The sequence below is a fragment of the Schistocerca serialis genome, chromosome 3 (genome assembly GCF_023864345.2).
Source record: "Schistocerca serialis cubense isolate TAMUIC-IGC-003099 chromosome 3, iqSchSeri2.2, whole genome shotgun sequence".
NCBI lineage: Eukaryota > Metazoa > Arthropoda > Insecta > Orthoptera > Acrididae > Schistocerca > Schistocerca serialis.
Window position 1 is genome coordinate 423,213,456 of NC_064640.1, and position 15,697 is coordinate 423,229,152.

At 37.7% G+C, this 15,697-nt stretch overlaps 1 protein-coding gene across 1 annotated transcript in view; it reads right to left on the reverse strand.

The window, feature by feature from the left end:
• Positions 1-15,697, reverse strand: part of LOC126470302 (conserved oligomeric Golgi complex subunit 2) — an 82,041-nt gene that overhangs the window by 22,273 nt on the left and 44,071 nt on the right. The window contains exons 7-10 of the mRNA XM_050098073.1: positions 12,347-12,514; positions 6,669-6,735; positions 2,254-2,458; positions 1,235-1,517 (exon numbers count right to left, since the gene is read on the reverse strand). Of these exons, the coding sequence (XP_049954030.1) occupies positions 1,235-1,517; positions 2,254-2,458; positions 6,669-6,735; positions 12,347-12,514 (723 nt within the window). The remainder of the gene's footprint in view (positions 1-1,234; positions 1,518-2,253; positions 2,459-6,668; positions 6,736-12,346; positions 12,515-15,697) is intronic.

Genomic DNA, 15,697 nt, shown 5'->3' on the forward strand with positions numbered 1-15,697 from the left:
ATGGTTGTCACTCATTCAGAAATTGGAGCAGAGCTGGAATTTGGCAAGACTGCTTACACAGGTGACTCTGCCTTGGATAGAGTGGTATTTGTCTGTGACAAGACTGGGACAGGATGTGCTTGGTGGGTATACAGGACAAATCTTGTACTTGCGTCTTCCACAGGGATATGACCCATGTGGTATTTGGTACTCATAGACTCAGTAGATGAGAAAATACTGTTTTGAGAATTGCATAGCATTTTTGGCAGTATGTTCCTCATTTCAATGCATCATAACAGGCAATCGAAGACATAGTGAACAATGTGGTTAGGTTGTTAGAGCCCATGGTGATATCTGATAATGAGGAACATGATCCATTGCAAATGGCTCATGAAAATGGTTGAAGAATCTGGAGCATGTGTGGATATGAGAGGGGAGGTATAGGTTTGAAGGAGAGCTTAAAAGATCTTCAGTATAGTGGGCAATTGATTTCTTGTCGCTGTAAATGCATCATTGCTGGGCAGCTACACTTTAAGAGTTTTTAGTGTGGAGAGGATAAAAGCTATTGAAGTGGGGGTACTCCTGATGGTTGGTGGGCTTTATTTGGGAGAAGGTTTTAAAGCTACCATAAAAAGGTGTAGGTCAAAACCCAGAAAGGTGGCATGCAAATGAATAGGAGAGAAGGTGTTAAGACTGTAGAGGAATGGGGACAGATTGTCTTGGCCTTGGTTCCGCATGTTACACATAATTCAGGTCTCATTAATGAATTGGGAACTTGGGAAGGAAAGGAAGTAAGGAAGGTTAGGGTTTAGCTGTGTGTCAATGATGAGATTGTTATAGACAGACCAAAAGCTTAGATAGAGGAAGGAAGTTGGTCATGCTCTTTCAAAATATCCATCTCAGTTTTCACCTTAAAGAATTTACGCAAATTACTGGATTTACAGGAAACTTAAATTTAGAGGGCCAGACAGAGACTTGAACTACCATCAACCTGATTAAGAATCTAATGTCTTATCACTGTGCCACCTAGCTCAGTAAATGGACAGAACTGAGTGGAACCATAAACTGGTTCCACCCTTAATGCAATGTGTTTCATGAATGAAAACTGCAAACATTTCCCTCCTGAATGGAAACTATTCAATTAATATAAGTTCATGGTTTAAGCATTTTCTTAAATCTGCAAACCACATGATAACAGACAACTAGACCACAATTGCTGGAATAAATGCTGTTAATGTTGTAAAATTAAACTTACTGCTTTGTAATAGCTGAGAATATAAGCAATAACCAGTGATCAAGCAGCTTAGAAGACACTGAAGAAGCACTAGCTGCACAAAACTTTGTCGGTGGAGTTAACATCTGAAGAACATATGAACATGCCTTGGTAGGAACCTCTCGATTAGTGCGTCTGTAGAGTCGAGGTATATCATTAACTTGTTTGAGCTGTAATATACTCTGATGGCTTACTGCATTCACTATCTCTTGTGTGACTTTCGGAAGCTGCTGTTTCAACTGCTCTTGGCTTGAATGCTGGCTCCCTGCAATATGAAGTTAAGCATGAACTTTTTTTTCAGAGTACATGGCAATAAAAATTATCTTATAGTTTCCAAGTTTCCAAATTCATCTCTCTCTCTCTGTGTGTGTGTGTGTGTGTGTGTGTGTGTGTGTGTGTGAGAGAGAGAGAGAGAGAGAGAGAGAGAGAGAGAGAGCGGGGTGGGGGGTGGGGGGGTGGAAGGGGGTGCATGCAGTTGCATGCACTCATGCATACACGCAATAATAAATTCAGAACTTAATCTGACTATACTTAAGAGTATTCTACTACTTATGAAACAGTAAGGGTGTCTGTGTTCAAACTGTGATGTAAGAAATGCTATTTTAAACAACAGAAACTCCAGTTTGGAATATCAACATTATCAGGATAGTTTGCTTCTCATGATAAAGATGACATGTTGAGTTGCAGAGGGGCACAACAAAAAGACTATTACACATTTAGCTTTTAGCCAAAATCTTCTTCACAAAAGAAAACACACACACACACACACACACTGGAATGCATTCTGGTCCAAGCTGCTATAGATGGCTGTTATCTGTGCATGAGGTGTGTGTTTTCTTTTATGAAGAGGACACTGGCTGAAAGCTAAATGTTTCACAGTCTTTTCATTGTGCCTGTCCGCAACGCAATGTGTCATTTTTATGATGAGTAGCATTCTCTCCTTTTCCTTATATTATTATAAATACTATATTAGATTACCTGTATATAAATTTAATGCTTACTTTCAAATATTTTCTGAGCTTCTTGTGATATTTGTGTTGCTTTGCTCATGACAATGCTCTGGAGACTAGGAAGCATTTCTATCAGTTTTTCAATATCATTGTACAGACACACAAGATACTGGAGGCTCCGTACTGCACTTTTTTCATGCCCTTCCTTAACAGTAGATGTTGAAGCAATTCCAGCACTTTCCACACTTAATGGCCACTGCATAAAAGTAGAATATAATGTCAAAATATTGTAATACTCAAATCTTAGGTGGATAAAGCACAAATTTTGTGTGAAAAAAACCAAAAGTTTGCAAATCGAAGAGCATTGTGTACCTGGGAAGCACGCGTGTATGCACTATGAAGCAGAATTGCTAAGAGGTATTCCCTCCAAAAACATTTACTACAGAAAACCATTAATGTTAATTTTGTGTCTATGATAATTACTTAGCATATGTATTCTACATTGAAGAGCTAAAGAAACTGGTATATCTTCCTAATATCATGTAGGGCCCCCATGAGCATGCAGAAGTACCGAAACACGACATGGCACGCACTCAACTAATGTCTGATGTAGTGCTGGAGGGAACTGACATTACAAATCCTGCAGGGCTGCCCATAAATCTGTAAGAGTACAAGTGGGTGGAGATCTCTTCTGAACAGCACATTGCAAGGCATCCAAGATACCTTCAATAATGTTCATGTCTGGAGAGTTTGGGGGCCAGCATAAGTGTTTAAACTCAGAAAAATGTTCCTGGTGTCACTATGTAGCAATTCTGAATGTGTGGGGTGTCGCATTGTCCTGACGAAATTTCCCAAGTCCGTTGGAATGCACACTGGACATGCATGAATGCATTCAGGTGATCAGACAGGATGCTTACATATGTATCACCTGTCAGAGTCTTATCTAGATGTATCAGGGGTCCCATATCACTCCAACTGCACATGCCCCACACCGTCACAGAGCCTCCACAAGCTTGAACAGTCCCCTGCTGACATGCAGGGTCCATGGATCCATGAGGCTGACTCCATACCCATACACATCCACCCACTCAATACAATTTGAAACGAGACTCGTCCAACCAGGCAACATGTTTCCAGTCATCAACAGTCCAATTCAATGTTGATGGGCCCAGGTGATGTGTAAAGCTTTGTGTCGTGCAGTCATCAAGGGTACACGAGTGGGCCTTCGGCTCTGAAATCCCATAGCAATGATGTTTTGTTGAATGGTTCACATGCTGACACTTGCTGATGGCCAGCACTGAAATCTACAGCAATTTGCGGAAGGGTTGCACTTCTGTCATGCCGATCGATTCTCTTCAGTCATCATTGGTCCTGTTCTTGCAGGATCTTCTTCTGGCCACAGTGATGTCACAGCTTTGATGTTTTGCCGGATTCCTGATATTCATGGTACAGTCGTGAAATGGTCGTATGGGAATATCCCCATTTCATCACTACCTTGGAGATGCTGTGCCCCATCACTCATGCACCAACTATTACATCACGTTCAGACTCACTTAAATTTTGATAACCTGCCATTGTAGCAGCAGTAACCAACCTAACAACTGAGCCAGACACTTGTCTTATATACGTGTTGCTGACCGCAGCTCCGTATTCTGCCTGTTTACATATCTCTGTATTTGGATACATGTGACTATAAGTTTCTTTGGCACTTCAGTGTATATTAGTGTATAAGACAGTTAATGAACCCTTTATTCCATGTACACAACTGCAGGTATGTAACAACACAAGATGGAGGTTTATTCTGCAACACACCTTCCAATAGTGTGGTCTAATAGGCATTTGTATCTTCATTTATAGAAGCTGTGACTTGTGGTTTACACTTCTTTTCCTCTTCGGAAACTACTTAGAATGCAGTTTCCACTTTGTGTTAGTCTGTTAATGTCAGAAAATGCAAAATTCAAAGAGGGATGCAAAAATGCAATAAAATTATTTTCCTACAGTGTGCCCTAATACTTTATAATTTAATCTGGTCAAAATTGACTTTTGTTGTTAGTGGTCTTCCACTGGACAAGCTAATCATTGGTATGAAGATATAAATGTGTTCAGTCATGAAGAGGCCCCTCCACCTATCTGTACACAAAATTATAGTTAGTTATCTTAGTTATTCGTACCAATTTTCTGATAAATTTCAGTACTGGTAACTATTCTCCCCCCACCAAGCACAGAAATAATAAAAATAAATAGTATTCTGACAACAAAGCAAGCTGAGCTTGGTTGTGTAAGTCCTTCAAAATATGATTGTTTATTTTATTAAGGTAGCACACAAATCTACAAACTTCACAAATGTTAATATATGGGATCTTTCAGCCTTTAATATGTCTGTAACTTCACAACAGAGCATCTTTTGAGATTAACATTTGAACTATAAGCAACATTTGCAAAGTCAGAGTAAAGTTAAAATAAATTTGAGAAAAGATGATTTTTCATCATGGACTTCATTCCTGCATGTACTGCAGTTCACAAACTCAAGTCCTGCATAGTTCAAAGTTCATGTTGCGTTATGTTCTCTGCATTTGAAAAGCAAAACTGCAGCCAAAAGTATTGTAAACACTTTTATGTTTGTGAGGAAGATGGTATGACCATGCAAAATGTGAAAGAAAACCTCGTAAGGTGCATTCAGAAGGCTGCTAATGACAATAGCAAGATCTGAAGTTTGTATTTCATAATCAGTGACATAGTTCAAATGATAATGCAAAAGAGGGGAAGTAGAAAGGAAGGTATGGGATTAATGTTCTATCTGTCACAAGGTTATTAGAGATAGAATAAGAAACAGATTTCAGTTGATAAATATTTAACTGCTGATAAACTTCATGAAGAAAATCCATAACAAGAAAGAATTGTTTTTCAGGAAGAACTCACAGAAAGATTAGGCTAAGAGGCAATGTGCATATGATGTACTGAAAATATCTTTGAATAACCAACTTCTAGTAACATTACATAGCCAACTGCAAGAATTACTACAAGTTGTGAAACAGAAAATAAATTTTTCTACGCATCACTGCAAACTCATATATAATTTCAGTGACCAAGAGAATATGCTGTTTTCAATCCAATTCTGACCATTTTTCACCGACAATTAAAATTTTTATAATATGAACATAAGATAAATAAATCTCACTTAGCAGCTTCAGAGATGAACAGAGAATGTTCCTTATAGCACTTTTTACACTAAAAAAAAAACTGTTAATGCCAGTGTTCACAGAAAAACAAATGGGAATAAACCAAAATGTAAGGAAGAGTGACTATTATATGAAAACATATGTCCACGTACAGCTTCTGGCACAGGCCCTTTGCAATTTTTCAGTTTATTTGTTCTGGAGCACTGCATAAACCTAATCATATACGAAGTTGTTATATGATGATGATGATGATGATGACAAAGACAGTCATTTACTTTGTTACAGAGGAGCACAGGCTAAATATTCTGCACTAAGAAAGGCAATATATCAAGATTCTCTGCTCTGTACTTGGCTTTATCCCAATTTCAGCAAGTGCTAAATTGTCTAAACTTGGTGTTAATGACAGTGGCAGAGACTGTTGGAAAAAAAAGTGTTGGCCACTGTGTACAACCATAAACAAAGCATTGAGTACTGATGCACCTTCAAACCTCACCATGTGTTCTCACTCTTTCTACCTGTCCCCATACAAAAGAAATTTGCCTTTACCTAGCCATAACACAGTTTCTGAAATGCTACTGCTCCTCTCTCCACTCTTATAGACCCCTGAGTATAACAATTCCCATATAAGGTAGCTACTCCCTTTCCATGAGAAGAATCCACCACCTAAAGACATCAATCTGAATTTCCAGAGTATCTCTGTGTGATGCTTTACAACTCTAACAGTACAGTTGTCAGTACCTTCAATCTCTTCCATCTGGTGGGCATAAGAAGACTCCCATTTACTAGAACAACAGAAAATAATACTTTTAGGTGCAGTGTACATAGACTACGTTTTTACAGAACTCTTGTAATAAACAAAAGTGTTCTGTTTGTTAACCTGGGACTTGAACAAGGTTCCTTTTGAACAGAATGCTAATAAATCATAATGTTTTCTTATTCATATTTTAGTGCCATGTGCAATGCCCTATTTACCAAAAATGTTATACAGAACAGGTTTAAATAAATCATATGCACAGGAACTAGATAGTTCATAATACTAACCCCCCCCCCCTCCCCCCCCCCCTCTCTCTCTCTCTCTCTCTCTCTCTCTCTCTCTCTCTCTCTCTCTCACACACACACACACACACACACACACACACACACACACACACACACACAGAGAGAGAGAGAGAGAGAGAGAGACAGAGAGAGAGAGATCACTGTTATTTACAGTAAGTTTCAAAATTTTAGTTTTACACAAAATGCCTCTTCTCTTACTGCAAAAATCTGTTCACACAACAAACTTACCTTATGTAATACTGCACTAATCCAAAAGTTGTATCTTGCAAGGATCAGTAGATTTAATTTCCAAAACCTGAAACAGCAAAGGATAATTCATCCAAGTTTATCTAATTTTTATCCTTCACAGCCTATACTAATCATGTTGATTATTAGAGTATCAAATAAGCACATTTGATAAAAGATCAGTCACACTCAGGAGTTTCGGACCTTAATAATGGCCGCAATTTAGCAAGTAAGAAAGTCCACTAATTCCTTCAGGCATACCACATTCAGCTAAAGCCACACACTGATGATTAGATCCCATAGAGCTACCTGACTGCAGGGACGTTCAACACCACATTTCACCTGCTGTTCCAAAAGTTCCATGCATATTCCATGGGATTCGGTCCGAGTGATTTAACAGGCCAGTCGAGGTGTTATAGGGTGCCTCCATGTTTATCAAGCCAGGAACATGTGTGTGCAGCCCTGTGACACAGCTACTGTCAACTTGGAAGGTGAGAATTGAGAATGTCCACAGCACATTCATCGAAAAGATGTAGAAGAAAATGCAACAGTTGGTCACCAAGAATGAAATAAACTTCTTGATTCATGTTCACGGTACACTGAATGAGTGGGCCACCACATATCAAGAAAATAATAATAATAATAATAATAATAATAATAAAGAATCACCTCCACCCTGAACTACACTCTGCACACTTACTGGGTTAAATGCTTCATTGGGTCACTGGTGCACTCCACCTTACATAATTTGAAAAGCGACATAGTCACCAATTGTCTGACTATAATACACTTCTCCAGTCAGGTACTGACCATTTTTGTTATTGTTTGGCCCACTGAAAACATGCAACTTTATAAACTGCTGTGAGCAATGACCTTTTGCAAGGTACACAACTCCAAATATCCAATGCAAACAATTCCCTTCACAGTGTTTGCTCAAAAACTGCTTGAGATGGACCTGCATTCACTGGCAGCAGCAATTTGAAATCAGTTGTAATTGACAAGGCATGACATTCACCTCTGGTCCCTGTGGTTGAATCTTTTCACAACCACTGTTCTTATGCCCGACACCAGCCTGTTGCTCACTGCTGAGGCACGAGCATGAGCCAGCTCACATGAGCAGATCAGCAAACAGAGCCACATCACAAGTTTCATTATAAAATAACCCTCAAAGATGTGTATGAAAATTTTCCTCAACATAAATTTCCATGACTTTTTAAGTGCAGCTACAGTTACATCAATGTTTGGACCTACATACTCATATGAGTAGCTGCTTTCCACAATGATGAGAATGAAAACTCAGAAGCTCACTGACACACTTCAACTTAAAAGCTTAAAATAGGAGATCATGAAAATCATCTGAAAACGATATTCATTATAAGGCAGCATCAATCGTAAGAAATGTCACATTTCATACTTAGATGTGCCACGTTCTTCACTTCATCAATTAAAAGAAATTTAAGTTTCATTTTGTTGTCATTTCTCATCACTGCAACAGTCTAGAAAATAAATTTGCAATGAAAGGGAGTAATTAACCACCATAAAGCAATATATCTCCATAGAACTAACATTAGTGGTCGTAGAATGGACTCCTCAATGAGTTTCTCCGATACATCCCTCCGCTCCCGTCCCCTTCACCCTTCATCACTCGCCCTACACCGTCTGGTTGCCCACTGCTGAGGCATGAGCATGAGCCAGCTCGCATGGGCAGATCGGCAAATAGACCTGTTTGTCTCGAACAGGTTAGTTCTGCTGCCCTTCTTCTAGATGGATGTGACCTGAGCTTTCGTTCAACTGCTAGGAATTTTTGGCTTTGACTGTCACTGTCAACAGACAGCTTGGCTATTAGGTTTGTTACTTTGAAAGGCACGATGACAATGCTTGTCTGTACTTATGATTTATAAATATTACAAGTATGAGTTGAAGCTGACATACCTTTGCATTGTCAACAGCCAATCCTGCTGTGTATATTTTGATCTAAATATGACTGGCAATGGTCAAAATCAGTTATGAAATTTCCAATATGTGACCTTGGCTAATAAAGAGTTTATAAAAAAACCAGTAGTCATCAAAAAACAATTGTCAGTTTTTGAAATCGCCTATGGGTTCAGTTGGAACTGCTCTCATTGTCCATATCACATTGTCACAGTTGTCCCTTTTTCTGTTGACATCTAGTGTGGTGCAGCACCTGGGTCTGGCTGTGTGGCAGCTGCCAGTTGAGTTGCTGGTGGTGGGGGGTGAACGTAGGCCCATGCAGTAGTGGCCTGTGATTCAGCACTTTGTCAGTACTCTCGTATGCTGGTTCACAAAGATCGATGGACACGATTTTCTTTTGCCCTTTTATCTGTAAAGTCAGTGTCCACTCACCACACTCAATAGCCAGGCAGGGGCCTTGGTAAGGCATCTCTGAAGCTTTATGCAAGGGGCCTTGGCTCACAAAGATGTGTTTCATCGTGGTTATGTCTGTGAAAACAAATTGCTATGGTTAGGCCTTTTGCTTACCCAGCCTACAACCCAAACTACATCCCAGTTACATAGGCAGCCTGCTTCCTTGCAGAAGATATTCGGGGCTATCGTGACACACACAATTGCCAGATGGTGACCAAAGCTCCAGCAGAGGTCACTGGCACCACAGACCTATATCTTACAGCAGCCATGTGACAGGAAGCAAGACTGAATATATCCTGGCACCAATGCTGTATTTAGGGTGATGCATGGGTCCTGGGCAGTGAGTTCCCACAGAGGGAGCTTCCTGGACCTGGTGCCAGATGCTTACTGCATTTTCACAATAAGGAGCTCAGTCTGGGGTTGTCACTATGCTGGTATCACTGTATGAGACAGTCTCCTCATTCTTGATCCTGCAGTATGGCCTCTTTACAAAACCTGTGGCCCTCACAGAAAGACTGATTCTTGATTTCATAATATTTATGAGACTGCCAGTTTTTTGGCCTCACTGGACATAGAACATTCTTCTTTGAAACTTGGAATCTAACAGCCGGACTATGTTGTCAGATTTAGTTTCTATCGGACTTTGCCATTATCATAAATGTGTTGTGAACTTTGAACAGACTTAGTTATTTTTCTAAGATACTCAAGAGCTTTACTCCAAAAATGTTTATCTGAAGTGTGTTAACAATTTATGATCAGAGCTGGTTTCCTATCTTTCAGAGCCAAGGCTTAGTACATCACTTTGTTTTCCTCATTACCACACAGTTGAACTATTTTAATGTCCTACTCAGTTGACTAAGATAGTTCAGAACTATAACACTTTGTTTTCTCCTTCCAAGTATTGAAAGACTGTTTGTGCTTAACCAAGTGAGTTTAGTTTGTGTGGTGTGCGAACTGTAAGACCTTCGGTACACACACCATCAGATTATTTGACTTGTCGCTCTAATGAAGTAGGCGAGTGTCAGCAATATGTCTCGTGGTCTTATCGTGGCGTGTTTATCTTCTGTCATTAGGTCAGATGATAGAAATGCCACTTGCACGCTTAGAGTAGCAGATTGACGGCGACCAACTTTAAACAGAACTTGATTAATTTTCACACACATTTATTAAAATAATAAAAAGGCATGGATATTACGTAACTTGATTCTGGATGCTGTTTACAATGGACAATCTGAAGTTCCTTTGGTCTTGGTACATTCACCTTATTCTCACATATCTCTGATACTTGACAGAGTGTCTATACATTTCTCTTCATGGCTATGTACAGGAATATGATAATCTTATTAGGCACAGACTGAAACTTGACTATAGACTGGTACAGACAAATGCAGACTAATGCAGGGCTTTAAATTTTAGGAAGTAATAAAACAAGAGATAAGCAAAATGATTCTACAGTTGCACTCAAGTGTATAGGATGGTCCTTGCACAGTAAATTAATTAAAAACTGGGTTAACACTTTGGTTACACCAATTATAGATCTTGTCAATTGTGGTGTCAAAGAAGTTATGTTTCCCAGTGCACTGAAAAGAAGCATAGTCAGACCAATTATAAAAAAGGATCAAAGGAGGAAGCATCAAACTACAGACCAGTGTCACTGATTCTCACATTTAGTGAGATTTCTGAGTCAGTGATTTTTGCTCAGCTTACTGCCTTCTCTGCTCAGAAACCCAACATAGATTAAAAAAAAAAAAAAAAAAACAACACAGAAGTATAACAGCTGTTACAGGATTTTTGCACAAAGTCTATAGCTATCTAGATGAAGGGAAGAATACATTGGGCAAATTTTTAGATCTTATAAAGGCATTCAATCTGGTCAACCATGCACTGCTTTTACAGAAACTGAGGGCATGCAATATCAGACACATATCTGTTTTACTCCTACCTACATACCTTAAAACTGTAAACAATGCACGAACATAAGCTATCAAAATAGGGTGAGAAAATTCAACTTACAGTGTATGCCAGAAACAGAACTGTGGCATGTATCGTAAGTGTCAAAACTGGGACTATTTCTATTTCTCATGTATGTCTAAATGATATTATACAACCTATAATTTCCATGTAATTACTTATATTGATGACACTTCTCTGTTGTTTTATGGAGATAACAAGCAGAAGGTAACTCATTCGTCAACACATGGGAAATCTGAAGTGACTAAATATTTTTGTAACCAGGGTGTAAATATCAATACTACAAAGTAAGAATTGTAGGAGGTCAAAGCAGGCAACTCATGCCACAGATGTAAAGGAAATATTTGTGGAATGTCATACACAGACAACAAAGACTGTAAATTCCTTGGTCCGCACTTGGATGGCATTATTTGATGGGAAAATCATGTTATGTATGTATGCAGTAATCTTTGATGGGAAAACCATGTTAAATATGTATGCAGTAAAATATGCAGTGAATTACACTTGCATAGACAGCTGTACAAAACAGTAGGTAACACAATGCTGAAAACAGCATTCTATGGGTCAGTTTCCGATTCATAAATTATGGGATAGAACTGTGGGGTTGTGCTGCTGAAGTACACTGGAACAATACTAGTGCCACTAAAGAGAGCTATTAAGCTGCTACGTGGTCTGGCATACATGAGACCTATCATGATGCTCTTATTCGAAACAAATATCTAACTGTATACTCCTTTGATGTATACAGACTTATCACTTTTTCTGTAGACCATCAGAGTGGCACACCCAAATGTTACGATCTACAACACAAGTAGTAAGCACAGTTACTACAGACAAAAACAAAATTAAAAAGAATAGATCCCAGAACATATATCAGGGGCTCAGTGTTGCATAACAAATTGCTAGAATCCATAAGAGCATGCCTGGGCAGGAATTTAAAAAAAAAAAAAATTATAATCTTTTCTTGTAAATAAATGTGTGTGTTCACAGACATGATTTTTTAAGTTATATATGTTACACAGTGACCTTTGTACATAATTATAATATGTAGTAAAAGTTGTACACAAATGTTATACATATTATATGTACATACCATGATGTTTTCAATGATGTCATCATTTGATGACTACATGCAAAAAGAAATGTAAGTAAAAGAATAAAATTCCCACAAGATAGGATTTACAGAAATAAATGTTCAAAATTTTCTGTGTAGTGATACAGCCACTCCTATGACAATTTGCAAATTCACCTTGTTCTTATTCTTCTTCCCTTTCAAAATTTGTTGGCACTTTTATGATCAGATTTTATATCAAGAGAGCTCTTACTTGTGTGTTAGTTGCTTCAGAAAAATGCCATCAGACCAACACCTGTTAATGTTGTTCCAAACTGTTTCAGATGCCACAAGTTTCAAACTGGAATTACTTGCTGTTGAAAATGCAAGATTTCTGTCACCACCTAAAATAAATTCCACAGGACCCCCAATCTCCTGAAACCTGTGACAAAACACATGTCATGACAATATTTCATTCCATCTTATCTGTTGTTTACAAACATCTTCTTAGTATACCCGAAAAATAACTTATGTGATATTCTACGCTGCCTCCCCACAAGTGTGGCATTTGAAGTTATCACATTAGCACTCTTCAATAAAAATAAGTAATTATATTAATGTATAATTCTTTTTATGAACTGAAGTTTACAATGTTATTGCCAGTGAAGATTTATTACTGGTAAATAAAATTAAACTATTTGCATAAGCCATTAATTATCATACAAGGAAAAAGACATCATAAATATGATGTTAGTTCATTAAATTAAAATGTTGTTACTGAACATTTAAATGCACTAAATATATGCATTCTTCATAAAGATGACTAAGAAAGAAGAACAAAGGTTAATTCACATGTACTTCTCAATGTTTTATTTTTCAACATGTTAAGTGGCAAAACTTTCATAATATAGACATTTTGTGTTATCTATACAAAATTTTGTAGCTTCCATAGAGTAAATGAATTACGGCAGACCATCCTGTAATGCTATACATACAACTTACATTTTTTGTTCATTCCATTCTACTGTTTCAGTTCATTAATATCCCATTGGCAACAACTTTGTAGAGACAATACTTCCTATACTTTACATTCCTTCCCAATTTCCAAAATATTTTGAAGTCAATTTCTATAGAAATTGTTAGTTCATGTTTCAGCTTAGAGGGAGTCTTTGTAAAGAGCCTGCTGTGTGTTTTAACACGTACAGTGAATATTAAAGTGATATATTATCACTGAACAATGAGGTATGTCTTACTACTACAAAGCTGACCAAAGAAATTTACCTTCACTTTATTATTTGGATTTAATATCAATAATATTAATGCTGTGAAGTTGGTCATCTTGTGAAGGACAAAAAAGTTAACTGAATTGAACTAGTTCATTGGCCAACTTCATCTAGTTTATTTCTGTGAAGCCATATGCTATGAAAGATGCAGGGATGTTATTGTTTCATATGAGAGAATTATTTTATTTTGTTGATAACACAAGAGGTAACTTACAGAAAATTATCTTGTTCTACATCCTCATTTTGAGCACTTCTGACAAAAACAGACTGCCCATTGAATTTCATATAAAACATTATTGTGAAAAACATAAAATGAAATAAAACAACAGTAAAATGGAAGCAAAAAATTGGAACGTAACACTACTAGACTCATATAGCTTAATGTGCAGCAAACTATCTTGAGAGACAGGGATGTGGGTGGGTCAGATCTGAATCAGATCTATGTAGCAGGCAAAAGGCCACTGGTCTGGTAATTTTTCACACTAATTTAGACGAATGCTAGGCTGGTCCCCCATTTCCACCTCAAAAAACATGAACTACCACCAGTTAAATATGATAATACATAAAATGACATTAACACGATGCACTGATAGATAGTGCACACTAATTCCCTTCCTCAGATTGACTGACAGCTGTAGTGACAGGGAGTGCATGTGCTCACGAAGTTGAAATAATCTAAATTTGCCAAATCATGACAATCATCAACCTCTATGCATTCTTCTCATGTTGCTTTATTATTTTTTAAGTTTTTAATTGCATTATTCCCTCCCTCTAAGTCTGGTGGTTTGACTTCCTGCTCCTCTGTTTCTACTTCAAATTCCAATTTCAAATTCTGTTCCTCCTATTCCTCATTCAAGGCTTTCTCTCTGTCCAAAGCTTTGCTTTTATCTAGAATTAGGTTACCATCTTCATCCTTACATAAGACTGCTCTCAGTTGGAGTTCTCTCCTCAGTTCTCTAGATCATTCATAGAACTTCCATATCTCATTATTTTCCCTCATTTTGTCGAACTGCTTTATCTTCCTCCTCTCATATTGCCTTTCTGTCACCTTGCATAACTTATCTGTTCTTTTCTCCTGCTTTCAATATTCTTCTGCAGCTAGCCTTTTTTCTTTTTCTTTTTCTTTTTTTCTTTTCCCAGTATTCTTTGCCTTGTTTGATTTCTCTCTTGGACACCAGTGAACACTCCCCATCGGACCATTTTATTGTTTTTTGTATTCTACCCTCCACAGTATTTCCTCTATGGCTACACTGATGGCTGTTTTAGCATCTCCCATTTAGTTTCCATGTCCCCTTATCTTCCATGTTCTTCCTTTTCTTGAAAAGCACTTCTTATTTATTCTTGTATTCTTCTTACTTTTCTTTAATTTGGAGACTTTCTGTATTGTGTTTCACTTTTCCCCTACTCTTTCTGTTTCTCACCAGCTCTATCTCCTGTCTATATCTGATTCACACTAAGTAATGATCTGTGTCTCAGATTCCCCTCTACAGCTACTAACTTCCATAATGTCTGATGTGTGCCGTTTATCTATAATTACATGGCCTATCTGGTTTCTTGTAACTCCGTCCAGGGGTACCCAACTGCACTTCATAATATCTAGTCTTGGATTTCATGTGCTTTTTATCATTATCATCATCCTCTTCCCTCTGCCAAAGTCTATCAGCCTTAGTCTGTTATCATTACTGACTTCATGCTGGCTTTCTTCTTCTTTTGTGTTTCTATACACTTCTTATTTTGCTATTTTTGCATTCAGATTCCCATGTATCATTTTCACATCACAACTTTGAACTTTGCTCATTTCCTCCCCCAGTTTGGAGTAAAAACAACCTTCTCATCTTCATCTGCATCCTCTGTAGTAGACATCATTGTAACATTAAAAAAACTTTGCCCCAGGTCTCAAAGGGCACATCCTACCACAAATTGCTGTGAAACTAATTACATCTGCCTTCACTGCACAATGCATAAGAAAGCCAGTACCATGATGGCCCTTTACATTCTCCACTACACATCAGTATATGCAGTGGCGGCTTGTGAATATACATTCTGGATGTTCACAAATTTTTAGATTCAGATCAGTCTCAGAGTGTGAAATTAATAGCATCTGCTGTATAACAATTTCACTTACTAACAAATTTATACAACTACAGCCATTGCAAATAATAATAATAATAATAATAATAATAATAAGCGATGGAAAAAACAGATGCCTATAAATACCTAGGATACAGACAAAAAATAGGAATAGATCATACAAATATTAAAGAAGAACTAAAAGAAAAATATAGACAAAGACTAACAAAAATACTGAAAACAGAATTGACAGCAAGAAACAAGACAAAAGC